The sequence below is a fragment of the Topomyia yanbarensis genome, chromosome 2 (assembly GCF_030247195.1).
Source record: "Topomyia yanbarensis strain Yona2022 chromosome 2, ASM3024719v1, whole genome shotgun sequence".
NCBI classification, from domain to species: Eukaryota; Metazoa; Arthropoda; class Insecta; order Diptera; family Culicidae; genus Topomyia; species Topomyia yanbarensis.
Window position 1 is genome coordinate 385,954,876 of NC_080671.1, and position 27,188 is coordinate 385,982,063.

Sequence of the window (27,188 nt, forward strand, 5' to 3'; positions counted from 1 at the left end):
TGGGAGAGAGAGAGACCAGTTTGTTAAGTGTGAGTCGACAGTTGATACGTCGGAGGCGTGGTCAACGGCACCCTCGACAAGTGGTGTTTGACAGCAAACCGCGGGTAGACGAATTTGCCTACCGCGGTGGTAGAAATCGACAGTGATCGTGCCTGTACACACAGAAAAAAATATAGTGTATTGGTGTCGTCGGGCAATTCTAATCGACGAGAGGGAAGCGTCACAGGTAGACCCATTTGCTCTATTTGTCTACCGCAGAAGTGGTACGACGAATAAGGAAAACAAGTGGCACCGAAAAGTGCCGCATCGACAGTGGGATTTTCGCAGCAAGCCACAGGTAGCCACATTTGTCTACCGAGGTGGTGGAAACGGAGAGAGCGCGCTTGTGGTGGTGATACCGACGAGCAGCTTAATCGGAGAGAGTTTTGAAGTGTTGCAGGTAGGACTATTTCTCTACTGAAGAAGCAACGCGACGAAGAAGGACAGCAAGTGTCACATTGTCAAACAACGGGCACCGAGTTTACAACGTAACACATGAGGTGTGTTCTACAGGTATAACAGGTATATTTTTCATTCCTTTTTGTGATAGTTTTTCTTGCTAGGTAAAATGGATGAAGAGATGGGAGAACGAGTACCAGACCCTCCCCCTAAGCCTTATGCTGAAAATGTAAATCCGACTAGAATAAAAATTTACCCAGAGTCGTCAACGGGACCATGGATTGTATTTATTAGGCGTAAAGTAAAGGCGCTAAATATTATCCAAATTTCTAAAGATTTGACTTCGCGATTCTCGGATGTAAAAGAGATCGTCAAAGTCAATAAAGATAAAATACGCATTGTCGTTGGTAGTCTCAAACAAGCCAATGCAATTGCTTCTTGCGAGCTTTTTACGCGTGAGTATAGAGCGTATATTCCTTCAAAGGAAATTGAAATTGATGGGGTCATCACAGAATCGAGTTTGACTGTTGATGACTTAGTTAAGCATGGGGTTGGTCGTTTCAAAGACACCATACTTAAAGACGTAAAAATACTTGAATGCAAGCAATTGCATTCAGTATCACACGAAGGAGATAAAAAAGTTTATCGACTGTCTGACTCATTTCGAGTGACTTTCGCTGGGTCTGCGCTGCCCAACTATGTCATTATCGATAAGATTCGTCTCCCTGTTCGCCTTTTTATCCCTCGTGTAATGAATTGCCTTAATTGCAAACAGCTTGGCCACACAGCCACTTACTGTTCCAATAAGGCACGGTGTGGCAAATGTGGGGGTTCTCATCAAGAGGATACATGCAATGAAAATTCAGAAAAATGTTTAATGTGCGGAGAAAACTCACATGAGCTCTCTGCATGCCCCATTTATAAATTGCGTGAGGATAAAATTAAACGATCCTTGAAGGAGAGGTCTAAGCGCTCCTATGCAGAAATGTTGAAAAATGCTACCCCTAAACCCATCTTCTTAGAAAACACTTACGCATCTCTATTTTCGGAACAGTCTGACTCTGACGGAGCGTGCGAAGGTACATCATTTGTTTTACCCGGAAATTCCAGAAAAAGAAAACAGTCTTCTTTTCCCAAGCTGCCAAGAAAGGGCCTTAAAATTTCTCCACCAATAGATAAACTGCGCCCAAAACCGAAAAATTCCGATTCAAAACCGAAATCAATTCCGCCCGGTTTTGGGAACGTACAATCCAAACAGAACACCATTACTGGAAATAATAAAATTTCGACTACCTCTGAGCCTCAGCCGGGGGTAGGATTATTGAAATTTTCTGAAATTGTTGATTGGATTTTTAAAGCATTCAATATTTCTGAACCACTAAAGAGTATACTTTCAGCTTTCCTCCCAACAATTAGAACATTTTTAGAGCAGCTGATTGCTCAATGGCCCATCCTTGCAGCGATTGTATCTTTCAATGGGTAATTCACCTCCTCCAATGAAAGATTCCATCACTGTTTTACAGTGGAATTGCAGAAGTATCATACCTAAAATTGATTCCTTAAAAATTTTACTGCATAATTTAAAATGCGATGCTTTTGCTCTATGTGAAACATGGCTTACCTCAAACATTAATTTCAACTTAAATGATTTCAACATTATTCGCCTAGACCGAGACACCCCGTATGGAGGAGTGCTTCTAGGAATTAAAAAGTGCTATTCTTTCTATAGAATTAACATCCCCTTGTTTGCGGGCATTGAGGCTGTAGCTGTCCAAACGAACATTAAAGGCAAAGACATGTCTATCGCTTCTATATATATACCTCCCAAAGTTCAAATTGGACAACGTCAAATTTTTGAGGTAGTGGAATCCATGGCTGCTCCGCGTCTGATACTGGGAGACTTCAACTCGCACGGAGTATTGTGGGGTTCCCTCTACAATGATAATCGATCCTCTTTGATTTACAATGTTTGTGACGAATTTAATATGACAGTTTTAAATACTGGCGAAACAACACGCATCCCCAGACCTCCTGCACGTCCAAGTGCATTGGATCTATCTCTGTGCTCGACATCACTTCGGTTAGATTGCACGTGGAAGGTACCTGATCCTCACGGTAGCGATCATTTGCCAATCGTTGTTTCAATTAACAGTGAATTAGGCCTTACGAATTCAATCAATGTTCCTTATGACTTGACACGAAATATTGATTGGAAAACATACGAAACATTAATTTCCACTTCTCTTGCTTCGACAGAAGAGCTACCCCCTACCGAAGAATATGAATTCCTGGCGGGTTTAATTATTGAAGCAGCAGAACAAGCCCAAACGAAATGCAATCCTGGAATGACAATAAATAGACGGCCCCCTAATCCTTGGTGGGACAAAGAGTGCTCTGATGCATATGAAGCTAAACAAGTTGCCTACAAAGAAATTATGAAACAGAAAGGGGGTATACGTGAGAACTTTGAAAATTATTTCATTTTGCAAAACAAATTTGACAGTATACGTCGTGCCAAAAAATCTAGTTATTGGAGACACTTCGTTAATGGCTTGTCAAGAGAAACATCAATGAGTACTCTTTGGAACACAGCCAGAAGAATGAGGAATCGAAACGTGACTAATGAAAGCGAAGATTTTTCGAATCGTTGGATATTTAATTTTGCCAAGAAAATTTGTCCCGATTCTGCTCCTGCGCAGAAAATCACTCGCGATGCTCCCACAAGTAACGATTTCATAGATTCGCCTTTGACAATGATGGAATTCTCAATTGCACTCCTCTCATGCAACAATAATGCTCCGGGACTAGACAGAATTAAATTCAACTTGGTGAAGAATCTGCCTGACCTAGCAAAAAGACGCTTGTTGAATTTATTCAATAAGCTTCTTGAGCAGAACATTGTCCCGCACGACTGGAGACAAGTGAGAGTTATCGCTATTCCAAAACCGGGAAAACCAGCCTCCGATCATAACTCGTATCGACCGATTGCAATGTTATCCTGCATCAGGAAATTGTTGGAAAAAATTATCTTACGACGTCTCGACAATTGGGTTGAGGCGAACGGCTTGCTATCAGATACCCAGTTTGGTTTTCGGAGGGGAAAGGGAACGAATGATTGTCTGGCGCTACTTTCGTCAGAAATCCAACTAGCTTACGCAAAAAAAGAACAAATGGCGTCTGTGTTCTTAGACATAAAAGGAGCATTCGACTCTGTTTCCATTGATGTTCTCTCAGAGAAACTACATCAATGTGGTCTTTCACCAATATTAAATAATTATTTATACAACTTATTGTCAGAAAAGCACATGCATTTTTCATATGGCGATTTGGCAACATTCAGAATAAGTTACATGGGCCTCCCACAAGGTTCTTGTTTAAGCCCCCTTCTCTACAATTTTTACGTGAATGATATTGATAATTGTATTGTCAGCCCATGCACTCTAAGGCAACTTGCAGATGATGGCGTGGTTTCTGTTACAGGACCAAAAGCCTTAAATTTACAACAACCACTGCAAGATAGTTTGGATAATTTATCAAGTTGGGCTTTGAAGTTAGGCATCGATTTCTCTACGGAGAAAACAGAGTTGGTTGTTTTTTCAAGGAAGCGTGATCCAGCTCAGCTTCAGCTTCAGTTGGTTGGTAGAACGATAGCCCAAGTCCTGACTTTTAAATACCTTGGAATTTGGTTCGATTCTAAAGGCACATGGGGAGGCCACATTAGGTATCTAATAACGAAATGCCAACAAAGGATAAATTTTCTGCGAACAATAACTGGATCATGGTGGGGTTCTCATCCAAGTGACATGATAAGATTGTATCAAACAACAATACTTTCAGTAATGGAATATGGGTGCATCTGTTTCCGTTCAGCTGCGAACACTCACATTATTAAACTGGAACGGATACAGTATCGCTGTTTACGAATTGCCTTAGGTTGCATGCAGTCGACCCATACGATGAGTCTTGAAGTACTAGCGGGAGTTCTTCCTCTAAAAGACCGATTCTGGGATCTCTCTTCTCGTTTACTTATTCGATGTGAGGTTATGAACCCACTGGTAATTGAAAATTTTGAAAGACTTGTCGAGCTTCAACCCCAAACCAGATTCATGACAGTGTATTTCAATCACATGTCACAAGAAATAACGCCTGCTAAGTATGTTCCCACATACGTCAATATACTAGATATTCCTGAATCCACTTTATTCTTCGACACGTCCATGCAAGCAGAGATTCGTGGAATTCCGGATCATCTACGCTCGCGGGAGATCCCTAAAATATTCACAAGTAAATATCAACACATAGACTGCCTTAAAATGTTTTACACTGATGGGTCACGAATCAGTGAGGCCACTGGTTTCGGTATTTTCAACAATAATTTTTCAATTTTTCTCAAACTTGCAGAACCCGCCTCTGTTTATATAGCGGAACTAGCAGCAGTTCACTATAGTTTGCAAATAATTAATACTTTACCCCCGAACCATTACTTTATCCTCACTGATAGTCTCAGCACAATTGCAGCTCTACGCTCAAAGAGGATTGATAATCACGATCCATTCTTTTTGGGGAAGATACGAGAATCTCTGAGTAACCTGACAAGAAAATGTTATAAATTTACCCTAGTGTGGCTTCCCGCCCATTGCTCTATTGCGGGCAATGAGAAAGCTGATAATTTAGCCAAGATTGGTGCACTAGATGGTGAAATATATGAAAGACCCATCGCTTACAATGAATTTTATAGCGCTTCTCGACAGAGGACACTTGCTAGTTGGCAAACATCTTGGGACAATGGAGATATGGGACGATGGCTACACTCAATTACCCCTAAAGTATCAACGAAGGCATGGTTCAAAGGATTGAATGTAAGTCGGGACTTCATCCGTGTGATGTCTAGGCTCATGTCCAATCATTATACTTTAGATGCGCATCTCCGTCGTATTGGGCTCGCTGAGGGTAATCATTGTGCTTGTGGAGAAGGTTACCATGACATTGAGCATGTTGTTTGGTCCTGCACTGAATATCGTGAAGCCAGATCACAATTAGTAGATTCTTTACAAGTCCGAGGAAGACCAATCCATGTTCCTGTTAGAGACATCCTGGCGTATCGCGATCTTCTATACATGGAACTTATCTATCATTTTCTAAAAACAGCGTCTGTCAAAATTTAATTAAATTCATCTCCTCATACTCTCATCCAAGGCTAATCATTCACCAATTAAAGTGTCCTAGAATATTTAGTTTTTAAATTTAGACAATAACAGAAAAAAAGTAAATAAATACACCCGAAAATACTAGATCAGTATGAAATACAACAATGTAAGGAAAAAAGCAAACAATAAAGTGATTTCAGTGTTAGTTTTAGACAAAGTACTAGTATAGTTAAAATTAGTCTTAAGGATTTTTGTAACGTGCTATGTAAAAAAAGAAACTGGCGTAAAAAGCTATTGCAAATGCCGTGTCAAATAAACGTATGAAAAAAAAAAAAAAAAACAGCGACGAGTTGTTCTGTGCACTAGGGCTGAGTGAAAAACAATAAACAATAAATTTATTTGCATATCTTGTGGGAGGATGTGCTGAGATTACATAATAAAAATACTTTGTACTGGTAAAGTCAAAACAACAAAACCATGATGGGGATTATGATTCCGACGACGGGTCTCGTTAGAACTTCACGTGGAATTGAACGTGCAAAATACCTTGTATTAAGCGCCTACGTGTGTTGCGTTGGAAGGAACAATTTTCTTCTGCCAACGGTGTTGGATTGGATCATTTGACTAACAAAATTTGCGGAGGCATGCTGAGAAGATCGTTCCCTAGTTTCGCAAAAATCGCATTTTTAATATGGTGTGTATTTGCGTGAATCATTTCAGTAATAAAATGATTATAAGTATGTATAATATTCATATTCTTATTCTAGCACGTTTGGTTCTGTTTCGAATTAGCACTGTGCTTATCCTGCATTCCGATGTCAGCATGTTTTTATGTACAGGATAATGCTGTATTTACAGTTGAACAGTAAGATGCTTATTTCGTTCGTTAGAGAAGGACAACAAAATATGTGTATTCTGCAGTTACGTGCTTGAACTTTCTCAATCGGTGGAAATAACAGTACAAACAATATATTTCCATGGTTTAACATAACCGAAATGATATAACCGCATTGTGTAACAGCTAGTAGCAGAGCAACTGACAGCACTTTTTAGGTGTAGGGGAGTGTCCTGCGCTGTGGACCGGTTTTAGTTCATAAAATTCGTTTCGATGTTGTGAATGAAGCCAGAAATTTTTAAAAATATATTTAACAAACAACCTGTTTTTCGGTGACTCTTAGAAAAATTTGTATTTCGTTTGGCTTCAACAAATTAATGGGAGAATGGTGAGGAAGGTTTCTAATTCGAACCACCGAAGACAGCAGTTACGATATCTACTCAGTATATTGAGTATGATAAAACAGTTCCTATCAAATTGTGTGACTCGTCGAAACTGTTACTTTAATTCTTTTTGTGGTGATCTGAGCTATGAAAACCGTTGCCAGCTAATACACCTCGATACACTCAGCATTCGGAGGCACTGCTCTCAAGCCCTGTTCGTCTCGGACTTACTCTCTGCCATAGTGGATTGCCCTACAATCCTCGGACGTCTGGATCTTCAAGCTCGGGTTCGAGCTCTACGTAATAACTATCTTCTGCGAGTTCCATTCAGGAGAACCAACTATGGTTGCCAGAGCGCTGTTACTGGACTCCAGCGAATTTTTAACAGTGTGGCGACGGCCTTTGACTTCTACCGCACGCGGAATGCGCCAATAGTGAAAATATTGGCAGTTTTAAAATGTAATTAGTTTAAGCAACCACCATTGGGGCCAAGGGGCCTGTTGGTGAAGGTAATAAACATAAACGATAAACGATTGAGTCACAGAAGCAAGAAGTGGTGCTTCAGCCTAATACGTCGGTCTTTTTGCATAAGACCGAATATTCGTGACGAGAAATATTGGCTGAAGGGGAAAATGGAGGGTATGCTTACGAACATCGCCTTTAACGAGTTCTACCATGTCAGTGCTGATTTCATTTACCAAGTTAACCCAGGCGAAATCAGTCATTTTACATAACAACTTGTAACACGTTGTTGGACCATGAGAAAATCAATGTTCGGTTTCAAGATCTGATACCACTTACTTGGACCGTGGCCATTAAAAGATTCCTGTCACATTTGAAAGAAATGGAATTCATTATAAAGGACACATCTAGGAAGTAATTTCCTGTATATTAAATGGTGTTTTTGTGGCGAGAATCCAGGTGGACCGATCCATTTCCTCCTACCTGACCCACGTACAAAACATAATGCCATATTATTATTAGACATATTATATCTTTGCACATCCATAGTCTCCAATAGCTGAAAAACAAACAATTGCTTAATTTGTGGCTGCTGTTCAGATAATATTGACGGCAAAAGCTGTGTCTAGTATCTCAAAATCAACAGTTAGCACTATCATTGCGGAAGTCGACAATCGTGAGCCGTAAGGGCGCGAAACAAAGATGAAATCATATATTCGCGAACATAGACAGAAATGAACGACCACCAAGACGCTGTTGGCTAGGAAAATTATTTCCCAGCCTAGTAAACAATTCTCCGCGTGCAATTGCCCTTACGAGAACGTTTTACAGAAACGTACACAGTCGCGGTAGGACTAACTGTCGTGATTTTAACCAATCAATCATAATAAACTTAATGTTGCATCCAGCACCAGCATTTTAGTCGCTTTCGATGGTTTCCAATTAATGTCTATGTAAGTTTGAAAACGACGTGACGATACAGGGAACAGACATCAGTAGGCTATCACGGAGAACAACTAAAATGTCGTAACTAGTTGAGTCTATAATTCCATAAGATAGGATTATTGTTTCGATTTCGTGTTTTCAGTATATGTCTGCCTTTCGTTTTATTTTTGTTCGTTATGGAATAAAATGAGAAAGATGATCAGAGATCGCCGAGAAAATGAGAGTAAAATGAACCAATAAATTGAAATCGACTCGAGAGCAGCTCATCTGTATTTTCATGCACTCAACTCATGTTCATTCGAAATTACGACCCTACGTCTTCGTTATCCGTAAGGCTTTGATGAAATAGATGCAACAGCTTCAATTGAAACTATTTCTCAAAATTGTTGTAAAATGAACCTGTAATAAAATAGACGTTACAGCTTTGTGCTAGTATTTGAACATCTTACAAGCTTTATGGTAATTGTGGCGAAAAATTGAGCGAATTATTTTTATTAAAACATCGAACCAATTATTGAACAGAGTAGTGTCAATATATTTGTTTAACGAAGTGACGAATTGACTTAGAAAGTGTAACCGAAATCACCACAGCAAGTTGGCCTTACACCTATGTGACTCTTCGCAAATGGGAAGGAAGTGCGATATATTACCTTCCATATGTCGGAGTCAAGAGATGCTGAAATTATTGAGCTTGTCCATATTTACAGTTTCTAGTTATTTTGGTGGTTCATTTAACAAATTTTTAAATTTGATGAGATTAATATTCAGTTTTAAGTGATTGTCATGCGATTTTGGACAGTTTTCTTTAATAGATTAAATTCTTGGAAGAATTACTTTAGTTGATATTTAATGAATGGCCTTGGCCTGCACCATCAGAGCTGCAGTTAAAAAGAATTTTTGGTGATCAATAGGATCGAAATATATATAATTCAATGATTTACATTGAATTATATATATATATATATATATATATATATATATATATATATATATATATATATATATATATATATATATATATATATATATATATATATATATATATATATATATATATATATATATATATATATATATATATATATATATATATATATATATATATATATATATATATATATATATATATATATATATATATATATATATATATATATATATATATATATATATATATATATATATATATATATATATATATACATATATATATATATATATATATTTCGATCCTATTGATCACCAAAAATTCTTTATAACTGCAGCTCTGATCTTGCAGGCCAAGGCCATTCTTGAAAATAGTTTCATTTCAATAGAATATATTAAAAAATTGTATGATGCCTTAGAGCTCGTAATAGTTGCAGTACGCCAGATCAAGAAAATAGCAGTTGAACCGTTTCTGCGCATCTACAAATAACTTGCTAAATCAGAAGATTTTGTGCAAATTTCGACATTCTCTTCGTTCGAACATTTCATGGATATATTTTTTTACTCATTTCGATTTAGTATCTTCTATACCTTTTAAACGTGTAGCTTAGAACACCTTGTGTTTTTCAGCACCGTCAAGGTTAGCGCATAAATATTACGAACTTTAGAATATCCATTGTTGTAACAAGAGTAAATTGTAACTTGTAAATAAATAATAAAAATCAAATTCATCAATCATTCGTTAATGTACTATATATAACCTTTTTTGTGACAAAGAACATGTTTTTAGGATTGTCTTAGATTTGGAATTGTTTTCATTATTTAAATTTTATTTGGCTTCTAGTGACCATATCATGTCATCAGAGTTAAAACTCACATGCATTTTTTTTAAAGCTCATCCCGAAACAAAATCCTGGCTATGGGAATGAATGTACCCATAGATTTTTGTCGTAAATGAATTATCTCTTGGATTGTATTCTTTATCGCCACTGAATAACAATGCACAACTAAGATTAACAGGTTTGTTTAGAAAACATCGAGAAAAATACCAAAACATTGTTGTCCCATCCATAAGGCTTCATGAAAATAAAAATTTTGAACAGTGTTTTTCTCGGTTTGTTGTATGAGATTCTTATGCTTTAAAGGGAGCGTATGGTAGTGCTCAAAACGAAAGGTATTTGGTTTTACGATTTTTAAAGCAAGGCAACAATGGATCTTTTGTGTAATTTTAGGATCGCTTTATAAATTTATTATGCGCGAAAGAAAAAATATTTTCAGTCGCACAAAGCTACACATACGAGCGTTCCAAGAGTAGACGTCCAACCTTTTCCACGTTGAGGAGCGCCGCGGGAAACACGATAATTCTCGATAAAATTGCCTGATACGGGAAATTCAAAAGGTTTTGAGAAGATTAGAATTGTAGTTAGTCGATGAACCACAAAAAATGGAAAAAAAGTTCGAGTTTCGGTGAATGATTTCATGAAAACCGAAAAATCTCATATTTTGTTGTAAAAATCGCTCATTTTGATTCAAAATAATAGGAAGAAACAAATTTTTATTCCGTTTCTGTGGTTCATCGACAGGCTGCACATATTGGGCATCCCGATAAAAAAATCAAGTCAATTCGTTGATTAGTTTTTGAGTTATCGTGTTCGCCAATTTGAAAAACGCGGTTTCGTGAAAAACACACATCAAAATGCATCACAGGAAAAACGGTGCAGAAAATGACCCATTGGGCATTTTCTCTTCAAAATTTGGGCAAAAGTAGTTTAGAGTGTATTGTTTACACTGTATTTTTATCGCCGTCAGTTTTTCGAAAATTGTTGCCGATAGATTGAAATCTGTGTGTGTTATAGTGTTATAGCAAATACTCGCGTGGAATGCATGGATGTTTACAGTGGCGTAGCCAGAAAATTGGTTTGTGGGAGGGGGGTTTCATGAAAATCGTAGAATTTTCGAAAATGTTTAAATTTAATGTATGTTTGTTAAATTAGTGAAAGTTCAGAAAAAAAATTAGTCTAACGGATGCCGTTTATAATTTCTTTTAAAATATGTCAATGAAGTCAAAGAGTGCAAATACAAAGTGCACCTTTAAAGTGGAATAAATGTTCAAAAACTTTCTAACGGTCTAGATCATAAAATTTCGAAACCATCCACTTTGAAGGTTTAACAACCTCGAAGAAGCTTTTCAAGACAAAAAGCGCTTCTTTTGATATACACTAAGGTTTTTTTACACGGTTTTTTTTTCGCAACGGTTTTTTTTACACGGCTTTTTTTACACGGTTTTGGCAATTAGCACGGTTTTTTTTGCACGGTTTTCGCAATTAACACGGTTTTTCGCAAAAAGTCCTTTTAAAGGCAAAAGACGATTTCTCAACAATTTTTTTTGCACGGGTTTCGCAAAAATGTTCTAATTCGTTTTGGAGGCAAAAAACTTAGACGATTTTTGATCAATTTTTTTTTGCGCGGATTTCGCAATTAACACGGTTTTAGCAAAAATCCTTATGAAGGCAAAAGACTTAGACGGTTTTTGACCAAGTTTTTTTTGCACGGATTTTGAAATTTACACGGTTCCATTTTGAATGCAAAGAATTTCGAAGATTTTTGGAAAAGTGGAAGTGATTGCTTTTGGAACAGCATTAACGAGTAGATGCCAAATGTTCATGTCTGAGGCCATTTAGAAAACCAAGATGGCGACTTCCGGTTCAGTGGAATTCTCTGAAACCCCATCAATATGGCTATTTTTGGAACGGGATTGATGAGTGGACGTCAGATATCGATGTTTAAGGCCATTTTGAAAACCAAGATGGCGACTTCCGGTTCAGTGGAAGTCTCTGAAACCCCATTAATATGGGTATTTTTGGACCAGGATTGATGAGTGGCCGTCAGATATCGATGTTTAAGGCCATTTTGAAAACCAAGATGGCGACTTCCGGTTCAGTGGAATTCTCTGAAACCCCATCAATATGGGTATTTTTGGAACGAAATTGATGAGTGAACGTCAGATATCGATGTTTGAGGCCATTTTGAAAACCAAGATGGCGATTTCCGGTCCAGTGGAAGTCTCTGAAACCCCATCAATATGGGTATTTTTGGAACAGGATTGATGAGTGGACGTCAGATATCGATGTTTAAGGCCATTTTAAAAACCAAGAAGGCGACTTCCGGTTCAGTGGAATTCTCTATAACCCAATCAGCATGCATATTTTCAGAGCGGGCCTAATAGAGCGCATGATAGAGATCAGTGTGAGAGGCCATTTGGAAAACCAAGATGGCGACTTCAGGTTAATTGGAATTCTCTAAAATCGAATCAATATGGGTATTTTTGGAATGGAATTGACGAATAGACGCTAGATATCGATGTCTGGTGCCATATTGAAATTCAAGATGGCGACTTCCGGTTCTGTGGAATTCTCCAAAGCCCAATCAATATGAGTATTTTTGGAACGGGATTGACGAGTAGGTGCCAAATATCAATGTCTGAGACCATTTCGAAAATCAAGATGGCTACTTCGGTTTAGTAAAATTTTCAATTACCACAACAATGTGAGAATTTTTGTAATAGCGTTAATGAATAGATACCGGATGTCAATTCCGGAAGTCATGTTTTCATCTAAGATGTTGACGTCTATTTTAGTGCCAAGACGATATTTTAAATATTAAGACACGCGGCGAGAAAAACAGTAAATTTGGCTGCACGGTTTTACAAATTATTTGTCTGCTAGTTTTGGCAACCAGGAATATTGTGTAAACAGCGAGTGACTTGTAGTTTTAATGAATGCTTGGCGAATTCCTTTTTTGAAATATTTCCCACAATACTCAATCATGTAACTTGGAAACGCATTGATTTACGTTACTGAGCCTGTCTACATGTTTTTCGTTGCACTAGAAAAAATGTATCGAGGATGCAGTATGCAGACATTAAGCATCATCTCTGCTTTAGTGTACATCTCATTCATCTTAAGGGGGCGTCTGGTGTAGTGGGCAAAAAATCGACTTCTTTTTTATCCGCTTAATTGTTAGTATTGAGCCTCTAGAATAGTCTCCCGCAATCTCGGTGACCACGCTGAACTTCTTTTGTTTTAAACAGCCATGCATTCCTCGCGCGTATTTGCTGTGACACACGCAGATTTCAATCTATCGGCAACAATTTTCTTAAGACTGACAGCGATAAAAATACAGTGTGAACAATACACTTTAAACTACTTCCACCCAAATTTTTAAGAGAAAATACCAAATGGATTGTTTTCCACGTAATTTTTTCCGTGATGCAATTTGAGATGGAGTACCCTTTAATAGCGTTTTTTCGAAACCGCGTTTTTCAAATTGGTGAACACAATAACTCAAAAACTAATCAAAGAATTGACTTGATTTTTTTTATGAAAATGCACAATATGTGTAGCCTGTCGGTGAACCACAGAAAACAGAATGAAAAAATTGTTCTCTCTATTATTTTGAAGAAAAGTGCACGAATTTTACAGAAAAATATGAGATTTTTCGGTTTACATGAAGCCATTTTCCTAAACTCGAACTTTTTTTTGGGTTCATCGAGTAACTACAAGTCTAAGCTTTACAAATTTTACTTAATTTCCTGTGTCAAACAATTTTATCAAGAGTCATCGTGTTAGCCGCGGCGCTCCTCGACGTGGAAATGGTTGGACGTCTACTCTTGGAACGCTCGTATGTGTGGCTCTGCGTGGCTGCCGACCCTATTCTGCGCGGCGTGTGACGTGAGACGACTAATCTCACCTCACTCTACGTGACTTCACCCAATTCTAAAGAGTCACTTCGGGTGACGTGAGACTCCCATTTAACCGCAATGAGGAATCTCACCTCACCCGAGTCGACTCTCAGAATCGGGTGAGAAAAGTCACGTAAAGTGAGGTGAGTTTCGTCGTCTCACGTCACACGCCGCGCAGAATAAGGCCGTGCAAATATTTTTTTCGTACAGAATAAACGTACAAATTTAAAGCTTAACATTACATAAAAGATGCATTGTTTCCTTGCCTTCAAAATCGTAAAACACAATAACTTTCGGTTTGAGCACTTTACACCAGACGCCCCCCTTAATAATACAGCGAAGACCTGATTTTATTATTTCCCCCTGATTATGTCAGCTTTTTGATTCGACTTTGAGTCTCACATGAAGATTCGCTCGATGAGCTCTAGCAGACGAACCAACTCAAATTCGAGTAAATCCATTCATGAGCACATTTTTCTTATCTTGTAAATGCAAAATATATAAAAATAAATGTATCTTTTTGTTTTACGCTGGATATTTATACTAAATAATCAGAACCATCTTGGGTGTTACAATGACGTCCGACCTCTGGCAACTGCATATTTGTCAATCCAGTTCGAAAACACTCCATGTTGTGAGTTATACAGAATATCGCTAAGCCGATAGTCTCAATGTTGTATTTCAAAATGGCCTCAGAAATTGATCTCTATCATGCGCTCATTAGGCTCGCTCGGAAAATATGCATACTGATTGGGTTATTGAAAATTCTGTTAGACCGGAAGTCGTCATCTTGGTATTCCAAATGGCCTCAGGCATCGATATTTGGTGCCTACTCGTTAACACTGTACCGAAAACAACCATATTGTTAAAGTGCGGGACAAAAGTAAACCTCAAGATCCGTCGTTTCCACTTTTCCAAAAACCTAAGGAATTGGAAAAAGCAAAAACCGTGCTACTTGCATAATCCGTGCAAAAAAAACCTGTTCAAAAATCGTCTAAGTCTTTTGCCTTCAAAAGGACTTAGAACATTTTTGATAAAACTCCGAAATCATCCCTTTTCCTAAAATCGTCTAAGTCTTTTGCATTGAATGTAACGCGGTTTTTTTTGCACGATTTTCGGAATTACGCGGTTTTTTTTGCACGGTTTTCTGAATTAACACGGTTTTTTTTACACGGATTTCGCAATTAACGCGGTTTTTTTACACGGATTTCGCAATTAACGCCGTTTTTTTCACGGATTTCGCAATTAACGCGGTTTTTTTTGCACGGTTTTTTTTACACGGTACGTATCCCCTGTGTAAAAAGAAACCTTAGTGTAATAATGTTGGTGATTAAATCTCCTAGAAGTAATACTGGAGAAATAATTCTTCAAAAAGGTGTCTTCAGCAAAGTTGTTGATAGTATTGAAAGCTTCACAAATACAATATATCAAGATATAAAACGATATTAAAGAAATTTTCTCAAACCAGTTCTTTTCAATGAATCTTATTATAAGATTCGGAGACTACCTTGAATAGAATGTGAATTTCATTGTTTATACACAGCAGAAAAGATCTATCAGTTACTGTAATATCAGAATAATTTGTTTAAAAGCAATACAAAAAGTCGTTGTTTTTTCATGCAGGAGCGCACTATACCTAACTTAAAATTAGTTGTTAGTGTTGCGGATTCGATGATAAATCTAAACTAGCACCAAAATTAGCACTAGTTAGACGATCAATCCTAAATCCAAAAAGTCTTCTCATCAGCATGAGAATGATAAGAATGTGTAGCAAACCAGAGCTTCTGTGCTTGTCATCACTCGCAACATGCCAGTTGCTTAGTTCATGCAAGACGTACGACTTTTTCGATTTAGGATTGAGCGTCGAACTAGTGCAACCTCAATGGTGAAGCAGCAGAGGACGAAGGCGGTATGGCAACGATCTTGGAGCACGCGCAGAAGACGATAGACTGCCGGCCCCTGATCTCCAAGAAGTCAAGGAGGAGATCGGTCGGCTGAAAAACAACAAAGCTGCCAGTGTAGATCAACTACCCAGCGAGTTATTAAAATACGATGGTGAAACACTGGCTAGAGCGCTGCACGGGGTAATCGCCAAAATTTGGCAGGAGGAGATTCTTCCGGAGGAGTGGATGGAGGGTGTCGTTTGACTAATCTACAAAAAGGGTGACAAGTTGGATTGCTGCAATTACCGCGCGATCACACTACTTATCGCCGCCTACAAGGTCCTCTCCAAAGTTCTTTGCCGTCGATTGTCACCATTTGCAAGGGAGCTCGTGGGGCACTATCAAGCGATTCGGCAAGTTATGCAGAAGTGCCGCGAATACATCGTGCCCACACATCATTTGTTCATCGATTTCAAATCGGCGTATGACACAATCGATCGAGATCAGCAGATGGCAGATAATGCACGAGTACTGTTTTCCGGATAAGCTAACACGATTAGTCATAGTGACGATGGATCGGGTGATGTGCGAGTCTCTTTGAATCTGGAAGAGGGTTACGGCAAGGTGATGGTCTATCGTGCCTGCTATTAAACGTTGCTTTAGAATGTATAATTAGAAGAGCGGGGATAGACACGAGTGGCGCGATCTTCAGGAAGTCCGTCCAGCTTCTTGGCTTCGCCGACGACATTGACATAATGGCACGGGACTTTGAGGCAATGTCGGAACCGTACATCAGACTGAAGGCTGAAGCCAGTAGGATTGGACTTGCTATCAACCTTTCGAAGACAAAATACATGAGAGGAAGAGGTTCTAGAGACGGAGATTGACGGTGACGAAATCGAGATGGTCGACGAATTCGTGTAATTGGGCTCACTGGTAACCGCCGATAATGATACCGGCAGAGAAATTCAGAGACGGCTCTTGGCGGGAAATCGTGCCTACTTTGGACACCGCAGGACGCTCCGGTCATCGAAAAATTGAAATTTGTCTCGAAAGGGTGTCTCACACCAAATTGCATGACTTAAAAAAGACCTATAGAAAATTATCTAGTGAACCGATCCTTCTCAAACTTTCTGACAATAAAATATTACCCATTAGTAAGCTTTGGGCTAAGCGTCTTACGCTTAACTCCGCTCATTAGGCTCTGTACAACATCTAGCTGCAGCTTCTTCTGTGCGGAAACACACTTTTTCTTCATGTCTTCCTCAGATTTGACCTTCTTGCTTCCGTAGTGCCTGCTTCAAAATTGCCCAGTATTTTTCGATGGGCCTTAGATCCGGTGCTTCATATCTTTGGTTACGAAAGTGACCCCGTTGGCTTCGTACCACAGAACAATATTTGAATAGTGGCATGAAGATAGATCCTGCCAGTACATCGTAGGGTCTTCGTGTTGCTTCAACAGATGAAGCAGACACTCTTTGTATTTATTGGCAATTTTTTTAAAGTGTCTGCTGCCTTACTTCCTCCGGAACATCAAACTTGTGCTGGGCGATGAAGAACAGTAGCCCCGGAAATTACCGAAAGTTCGCCTTGACGTAAGTCTGATCATTCATGATGAGACAATGAGGCTTCGTCAGCATTTGGGTGTACAGTTTCCGGGTCCGTAACCTTCCCACCGTACTTTGCCGTTCGTTGCGATTTAGAGCCTTCATGCAGTCCCTCCCGGTCATTGGCTCTCTGAACGAAAGACTTGGACAGATTCAACTTTTTGGACACATCCCTGAACGAAGCATTGGGATTCCGCTTAAACGCCTCACTGCACGCTTGTGATCTTGATCGCAAGAACATCCATTCTTACCGCATTTCTCCTTGCTCAGGGTTTGGTAGTAACATTTAATTACGCGACTCACCGTTGACTTTATGATCCCTTGTTGTTTTCCAATGTCTGATGAGAGAGTTGAGGATTTTCCTTGGCCAGAATCAATTCGCTACGTTGCTTTTCGGTGACGCCATTTTTTTCCAAAAACTAACGGCTTTAAAAATATAGTGTAAACAATACACTCCAAACTACTTCTAAAAGAATACCCATTAAATAATTTTCTACAGTGATTTTTTTAGGGATTCAATTTGATGTGGGACACCTTTAAAGCATAAGATTCGCTTTTGGATTGCATCTGAACAAGCCAACCATTGGCGGTGCATGCAAACTTGCATTCAAACAAAACACATTCTGCGGGATGTGAGTCCGAAGCTGCCAAAGAATTTATTGCATTTTCCAAGCATTGCTGCTATACAGTGTGCTGAGTATTATTCGCGTGATCTATGTGAGTCCGATGGACTTTTATATAATCTGATATGTCTCTGCCCTGCAGTAATGCAATTGCGCAATTGGTTTCCTAACCCAGTGTGATGAAGAATTACAATCATAATGTTTTTCTGAGATATATCATAGACTTAATATCCATTTTCTGTTGAAACTTTATTGGTCTTAGAGACTATTGTCCGATGATCTTACTTCATCAGAATTGACGAAATTAATCATTAAATCTTCAGCTCCCTCCAAAGCCAAATGCTAGGAGTCTGACTAATATTATCTTTTTACGAAATTTAAATATTCATGAATTCATGTCACGCTTGGTCGAAAGCAACTCCGGATGTCCGGTATATAGAAGTTCTGTCTCAGCGCATTAGTTGCTTCGAGAGTGCATCGCCAAATTTTATGTAACGCATAATTTTCCACTAGAGAAAATAGTGCTTGCTATCTGGTCATGTCAAAACCGTAATCAGGTTTCGTAAAAATTCGTGCAGGAAGCCACATGTGATTTTGGCGCTCACATTTCATTGCACGTGCCGCCTCAAGGCCTCGTTTTTGTTCGTTCGCTGTGGCAACAACCTCGGTTGCCATGGCGGATTTTCCCGTGCCGGTGTGGGCAGTACAATTCGTTCCTGGCAGTAGTCAGTGCACGGTGGTTCCTAAGCTGTATTTAGGAAGTCAAAACTGTTTCAGATATGATTCAATTTCGATCTACATTGGAGATGTATTCCCAATATTTCGGGGCGATCTTTCGATAAACGGGAGATTGAGGTTAGGGTGTACAAACAATTGTAAATCAATTAATTTAAAGTGTCTTTACTAAAAGATCAAAATATCTCTAGTGGTTTAGGTGCTAGGATTTTTTTGAGTCACTGTAAGGCAGGGTAGTGCCAAGAATTGAATTTCTTCAATTATGTTTCCAAACATTATTTTCTTGCAAATATTTTACATCAAACAATTTAAGACATTTTCGCTGAAGTGACTTAATTGCTATCTCATTTGGTCGGTAAGTTAATCGTATTTTGCATAAATACTGTTGTTCTTTTCAATATTAATATCTTCGAAAAGTGCTAGTTTATTAGATTTGCAGTAGTTAATAAGTGGTAGAGAAGTTTTAATTAGGACCTTTTTCTTGCACGTTTGAGATGAAAAAACAGTATTTTTAATGCTAAATTCCTAAATAATTTAATTCTAAAATAGTTATTTTTTTAATTTAAACACAGGGATTACCTTAATTTTAAGAATAACACAAGGTTGCTAAAAATATGAACAAACTTCCCAGAAGATATTTAAGACCTACCTAACTATTTGGGCGTAAACATTTTTGCCTGCCTAAAAACGACTTTTGGGCCATAGTGCTGTGTGGGCAGTAAGGTTCGTTTGATTTGAAGGCTGCCTGTTGTACCCGGCTGATGAATTTGGTCCACTGCTCTCATGCATTGAAAGGTGACAGGAATCCATAAATTGGGATGTAGCTTCGTGCCGGATTGAAAGGCTGCAGAAACTAAACGAATTTCAGCGAAAATTTTCGAGTATTAAATAACAACGACTTTGAAAAATCGTACTGAATTCAGAATTAGTTAGCTTAATTGGAATCGCAAATTGGATATGTCGTCTCTTTGTTTATGCTAGTCGTTGATGCAAACCACTGGTAAGGATATACATAATCTTAAGATTTTCTAATGCGGTTAGTTCGCGCTCGAGTGTATTTGCATTGCTACTGAACTAGCAAATGTTTGTGAACAAACACGCTTATTGTGATGCCATTTATCAAGTCTTAAAATCATTCTTACATGCACATTTTGAATACATTTAGGATGATAACGAGATCCTGCAACTTATCTGCAAACCACGGCGACTGAATGTAGCATGCAGGGGAAGATGGGGTAAAACGTACGCCCTAAGGAAAGATGATAATAACTCAGCTATAGAACATCAATTGGGATAATTTAATTAATTATATCGTTTAGCCAACATTTTCCTCTGCAATCACAATCATAACGCTTTGCAAAATATTAAAAAACATGAAAATAATTCAATTCTTCAAAATCATTAGAAATTACCTTTTGAAAAATAAGCGGGGCAAAACACACCTGTCCAGGGACAAAATGCACCACAACAACGGGGTATAATGCTCGGCGAACAAGCAAGTAGTTTTGTTTCCTGATGGGATTTCACAAAAGTGTGCTATTAAATAGCCTTAGGTTATGCATTTAGTAGGTTTTCAGAACGATTTTTCTGTTTTCGATTAAAAAACCAGCAAAATCAAAGCAGAGGGCATTTTGCCCCCGATGGAGCAGAGATATAAATTTAGCAAAAAGTGAATTATGTAGTAGATTTTTCATATATAGTGCGACAGAATAATGAGCTGCGGTATAAATAGACGGCATAGTAAATTAGGAAAAGAACAACACTTAACTGGATTGGAGGCAACCGGCCTCCACGGGTCCGAAAACGGACGATGATCGTTGGCATCAAGTGACTGAGCGTACTTGTGCTTTTGTGATTGTGATGTCATCCATCGAGGAAGCCAGGTCGGAGGTAGATGAATCGGTGAGACTTTCTTCAGTGGGTGGGTGTTGAGCTGAACTGCCTTCCATCAGGTCCTTGTCTCCTCTGCTGCAGAGCCACCGACATACAGTGGACGCGTTTGAGTGCAGCTGCAGATCCTCTTGAAGAAGCAGCTAGCTTGTCGTTTGCTCGTGGTTGTGGGTTGGAGCAGGCATCATCATCGTGTAGCATTATGGTGGACGAAAAATTCATAAACTTTTTGCAAATTCGTTAAATTACATAGACTTACATGAATGGGAGGTCTAACGACCTCCCATTGTTGCACAGTGAGTACACTGTGATCGTTGGAAGGATTCTAGGTTCCTTCGTGTGGATCAGTGGCTTCATCATCGAGGTATTCCGTAGGTCTCTGAATGAGCAATACGCAGATTTTGGAGATTCCACGACGAAATTCACCGTCCTTCGTCCTAACGTTTACTACCCGGATGTTGCCATCATCAGCCGTGAAGACTTGTAGTATTCGTCCGAATTTCCATTTAAGTGGTGGAAGGTTTTCTTCCTTCACCAGTACCATGGTACCCACCGAAATGTTGTCTCGTTGTTGAGTCCATTGAGTACGAGGCTGCAACCCGGACAAATATTCCGACTGCCACTGCTTCCAAATTCGCCGGACGTATTCCTGTGTTTGCTGCCATCGGTCTAAGCGGTTGGAAGGCACATCTTCGAGACTTGGTTCTGGAATGGCGGCCAGTGATCGATGTACCAAGAAATGCCCAGGAGTAAGCACTTCCAGATCGTTAGGGTCCGAACTGAGCTGAGTGAGTGGCCGAGAATTTAGGCAACTTTCAATTTGAGTTAGTATAGTAAGAAATTCGTCCTGATACAGTACAACATTGCCGACCGTGCTGCGCAAGTGTTTCTTCAGCGACTTGACGGCTGCTTCCCAGAGCCCGCCGAAATTTGGGGATCTAGGAGGTATGAATTTGAACGTAATCCCATTTTCCGTACAGTTGGTAGTGATCAGTTCTTGGTGCTGCTGAGATAAGAATAGTTGGGCTAAATCGTTCAATTCGCGTTGAGCTCCTTTAAAGTTGGTTGCATTGTCGCACTCAATCAACTCTGGTTTCCCTCGGCGAGCGACAAACCGTTTCAGAGCAGCTAGGAATGAGTTGGTCGATAGGTCTCCAACGCACTCAATGTGGACCGCCTTCGTTACAAGGCATACGAAAATGGAAACAAAACATTTAACAGGGGCAGCTCGGCGAGATTGACGATAATAAAAAGGTCCACAGTAATCCAAACCCGTGCGGAGAAACGGGAATGCTGGTGTAACGCGCTCCGGTGGAAGTTCACCCATTAACTGTTGCAGGATCTTAGGTTTGCAACGAAAACAGCTGACGCAGGAGTGAACAGTTTGGCGGGCAAGGTTTCTTATTCGCAGCGGCCAGAATCTTTCACGAATGGTGGCAATTAGCAACTGCGGACCAGCATGTAAAAGCTTTCGGTGGTAGTGAACTACTAGTAGCTCAGTGAAAGGATGTTTGTCCGGCAGGATCATCGGATGCCGTTGGTCGTAGCTTACGGGAGCATGGCGCAGCCGGCCACCGACACGCAATACGCCATTCGTTAGTATTGGAGTAAGAGTTTTCAATCGAGAATTCTGTTTGACTTGCTCATTTCGAGCTACTTCCGCGAGATCCTGAGAGAATCTTTCATCCTGAGCGAGTTTCACCAGGCAGTGTGTAGCCTGTTTAATTTCAATTACTGAAAGAAACCCGGTTTTCCTTCCGTAACGGTTCTGAATCCTCGAGTTAAAACTGAATCTTTGGATCCACGATACAACACGTACGAGTTTGTTGAAGGATGAATAACGCAGAAACAACTCATTAGGAGGCTGGACCTGAATTGGAAGGGCAATCACTCGTTCTTCTAGTTGTTCGGGAGTGAATGTTTCTGCGGAGAGGCGTGTAAATGGTGACCAAAATCGAGACGGCATCGAGAGCCATGGCGGCCCACTCCACCACAGAACGAAATCGTGTAGCTGTGTTGGTGATATTACTCTCGAAATGACATCTGCTGGGTTTTCTGTAGCTGGAACATGTGCCCAGATGCCTTTGGTTGTGATTCGCTGGATTTCTGAGGTCCGATTTGCCACAAAAGTTTTCCAGCGCGATGGACTGGCGGAGAGCCAGGCAAGGACTATAGTTGAATCGGTCCAGAAGAAACTGCTACCTTTAAGGTTTAGGCTAGATTGAACCTTTTCGAAGAGATGGCTTAGCAAGAGGGCTGCAGAGAGCTCCAGACGTGGCAAACAGACGGTACCATCTTTTTTCGTTTTTCCAATCGGTGCCACCTTAGATTTGGCGGTCAGCAAGTTAACGTGGATGCTTCCGCTGGAAGAGACTGCGCGGACGTAAATGCAAGCGCCGTACGCCTTCTCCGGAGCGTCGCAAAACCCATGTAGCTCCAAACAAACTGCGGATGGTGTAGACACGACCCATCGAGGTATTTTCATTAACGAAAGAGCGTGAAGATTATCGCGAAATTCTGACCAATAACGTTGATGAGAATCGCAGAGCGCATCATCCCAATTTTTTCCTTCTCGCCAAAGCTCTTGCATGAACAGTTTTGCTAAGACGACGATTGGCCCAACTAACCCCAGAGGGTCAAAAAGCCGAGCGATATCCGACAGAACCACGCGTTTGGTTATTGGTATCTGTTCACTGTGCTTCGGAGCTTCGAAAAGAAATGCATCTGTCGATGTATCCCACTGCAAACCCAGTGTCTTTATCGGCGAAACCGACGAGTCGAGGTCGAAAATAGTTCGTTCGTCCCTTAGGGGGAGTGGAATTCCTTCTAGAACCTTGGGCTCATTTGAAGCCCATTTCCGGAGCTGAAATCCAGCAGAGTTCATCACATGAATCAACTGCCTACAGAGTTCTTGGCCTTCTTCCACGCTGTCGACCCCACTAAGCATATCGTCCATGTAAAAGTCTCGTCGGATGACTTCTGCTGCTACTGGAAACTTTTCCGAACTGTCTTCAGCCAGTCTCTGGAGACTCTTTGTTGCGAGGTAAGGAGCTGATGATGTACCGTACGTAACCGTTGTTAGCTGGTAGCTCAGAATCTGTTGTGATGGTAAGTCTCTCCATAATATTCGTTGGAGTGGCTGATCATTGTCACAGACCAGAATTTGCCTATACATCTTTTCGATGTCAGAGATGATAGCAAACTGTGGCATCCGAAATCGTAGGATAATGGTAAGAAGGTCATCCTGCACGAGTGGACCGACCATTAGTAAGTCGTTTAAAGACACTCCTGTGTCTGTGGAGCACGAAGCATCGAAGACCACACGGAGTTTAGTGGTGATACTATCTGGTCGGACGACGCAATGGTGAGGCAAATAATAGGACGGAGAGGATCGATCAGAATCGGCAATATCATTAATCAGCTTCATATGCCCGAGCTGGGCGTACTCGTGAATGAATTCAGAATAAGCTTCTTTCAGTACAGGATTTGCAGTAAGGCGACGTTCGAGGGAAAGAAAGCGACGAGTAGCAATGGCCTTTGAGTTTCCTAGCTCTGCGATCACTGAACTTCTCTTTGGCAAGGCGACGACGAAACGACCTGAAGAATTTCGAATAGTATTGGTTGCGAAATGTTCTTCACAAGCAGACTCCTCTAACGATAATGTGCTTTTCGAATGACAAGCTTCAATCTCCCAGAAGCGTGTTAATTGTTCTTCTAATGACGGTGTACTACACATATGTGCGAAGCTCGTGAACGACGGTAAAGCAACTACGTTGACTCGGCCTGACACCACCCACCCAAGAGCGGTACTCTGCAATAGAGGTTCCTCATGACTATTTTTGATCTGTTCCTCCCGCAACAGATCGTAGAAATTTTCCACTCCAAATATTAGATCGATAGGACCGGGTTGATGGAAAGTTGGGTCTGCTAAGACGATGTTAAGTGGCCAGTTCAGTCGGGACATGTCAACTGCTTGGGATGGTAGTTCCATTGTAATTTTTGAAAGTACGTGGAATTTCCAGCATGCTTCGAAATCAGCGCGATGGGACTGAAGGCGAACGATAGTAGAATGTTTGGATGCTGTAGACGAGAGTTCAACGCCGCTGATTGGAACAAATTCTCGTACACGTTTGAGTCCTAATTTCTGGATCAGTTGCTCCGATACGAAATTTAGTTGCGATCCTGAGTCGAGAAGAGCACGGGCCCAGATAAACCTTCCGCAGGAGTCAAACACTTTCACGAGCGCCGTCGAGAGTAACACAGTTGAAGGAAGTTGTCCACGAATAATGTCGGAAGGTGACGACAAGTGGTTGGTTGAGAGAGCGGAGACTGTGGGGACTTGGTTCTCAGTAGATTGTGGCAGGTTGCGTGACTGCGAAGGTATTGAGAGCTTGGTCGGAGTGGATGACGAAGGAGAAGGTTGCATTCCGGACAAAGAGGGTTTGTTAGGCTGGGTATGGTTAATTTGGCTATTTGACGAATTAGTCCGTTGATGCAGCATTGTATGGTGTTTCTGGTTGCACACACGACAGGCTCCACTTGTGCAGTTTCTCACTAGATGCGCCGGCGAAAGACAGTTTATGCATAATGCGTTCTTTTTTGCAGCTTCGAATCGTTGGATTGCCGTCATCTTGCGAAATGCTTCACAATTAAATGAAGAATGGAAAGAATGTTTGCAGAATGGACAGGTCTTTTGAGGAGGCGAGATTGCAGGATGAGCGGAGTTCAATTTAGTAAATGTGCTTCGAAGTGTAGAGGAAAATGATCGAGGAGTATCAACCGTGCGAGTTTTGGACGCCGCGACAGATTGTAGAACCAGACTATGACTACGCAAAAAATCAGTCAGTTCGTAGTAGGTTGGGACATTTGTTGATTTGCGGTGAGATTCCCAATGACGCATGGTAACTGGATCGAGCCGTGAGCTCAACATAAAAATTAGCAATGTACTCCAATTTTCTGTTTCTTCTCCTACCCTTTCTAGCATCATCAAATTTCTCTCATATTCGTCGATAAGATGGTTCAGTGATTCGTGACACTCTTTTTTCATAGGCTCTACCGCAAACAGGGAATCGACGTAGGACTTAACGATCAAATATTTGTTCTCGTACCGTCTTTGAAGCATCTCCCAAGCCACATAATAATTTTCTGACGTCACATCGATAACCTCAACCACACGTTTAGCTTCCTTGGAAAGCGCCGAAATTAAATATGAAAATTTATCTATGCTGCTTAGTTGAGGAGCGGAATCGATCAATGACTTGAATGAATCTCTAAAAGTTGGCCATTCCTTAACAGACCCATCGAAAAGAGGAAGTCTAATCTCCGGCAGTTTCACTCGCAATTGAACTGGTTGGGATATGGGTGCCTGCTCAGCATGGCTAACATTTGCTTGGTCGGAGGCACACGAGCGTTTCCGCATTTCTGATTGGAGAAAAGCTTTTAATCTCAAATAGGCTACTTCAAATTCTTCCCGAGAAGTCTGAATTTGATCTCCGGCAATCGTAACATCATTCACGTTAACACTATCCGAGCGTTTCAGCGCAACCTCACTATCGTCTAATAAATCCATCTCAAGCCTAATTTCCTCATACTGACTAAATATCGATTCTAACCTGTCCATCCAAGTGTCCAATTTGTCCCTGTCTGTTTCATCTGAATAATTTGCAACCATGCGCTCGATAATGTTCAAAGAATCTGTACAGTAACGCTCCTTTTTAGAAAGCCTTTTGAGATTTTTCGCCATCCTGACAAAAGACAGCACTAAAATAATACGTTTGATTCGTTCTCGCACACGTGTGTGCCAATATGCCAACCAACCCAAAAATATCTTACGTCAAGCGACTCTATCACGCAGAAATGCGGAACACCATTAAGCCAGATGAATTTAATCTTTGATATCTCCGTATATTCAGGTTAGAAGAAGCATGCATTTGTACTTACAGTCTTTACGCTGAACAATGAGAAACCAAGCCACACCACGCTGCGACGCTACAACGCTCGGACCACGCGTTCAACCACGCCACGTTGGGCTAACAATAGCGGGCGCTGACAAAAGGAACAGTAGCCACTCGTTTCGATGACGCCGATATATCCCGCTTATGACAATCACACTTTACCTTTGCAATTTAATTATATCACAATCGGTTTTATTTAACTGGCTTTAATTGCTCATATCTATTCACTGCCAGTTTTTATTATCCAGCACCTTTTGCACACCACGAGTTCGTTCGAAGATTTCAGATTTGGCGCATTGGCCAACACAAGTAATTGTCACACGAAAATCACACCGACCCGCGTAAATCGCGAACACTGTTCTTAACGGTCCTTGATCCGGCTCGAAGGACCAATTTATGATGCCGCGATCAAGTCCTTCGGATTAAGAAGCAGTGCTCTTGATTTTGGAGTAAGGAACGACACAACTATTTATTGGCTCCGTTGAATATACGACACCGATATTCGATGTGATGCGATATGTATTTTATTCGAGACTGACTCGTTTGCTTCGCTTCTAGCAAGTTTTATCAGAGATAGGTAGAAACCCGATCGGTCTGTTCGATCGGATGCTGAAATAG

General features: G+C 40.3%; 1 protein-coding gene across 1 annotated transcript; it reads right to left on the reverse strand.

The window, feature by feature from the left end:
• Positions 1-20,941: 20,941 nt before the first annotated feature.
• On the reverse strand, positions 20,942-24,607 carry LOC131680803 (uncharacterized). The gene has a single exon (XM_058961514.1). The coding sequence runs from the start codon at positions 24,605-24,607 to the stop codon at positions 20,942-20,944; it is 3,666 nt and encodes a 1,221-aa protein (XP_058817497.1).
• Between the last annotated feature and the right edge of the window lie 2,581 nt (positions 24,608-27,188).

Coding starts and splice junctions, on each gene's coding strand:
- LOC131680803 (XM_058961514.1), bottom strand. CDS start 24,607: ATGGAACTACCATCCCAAGCAGTTGACATGTCCCGACTGAACTGGCCA.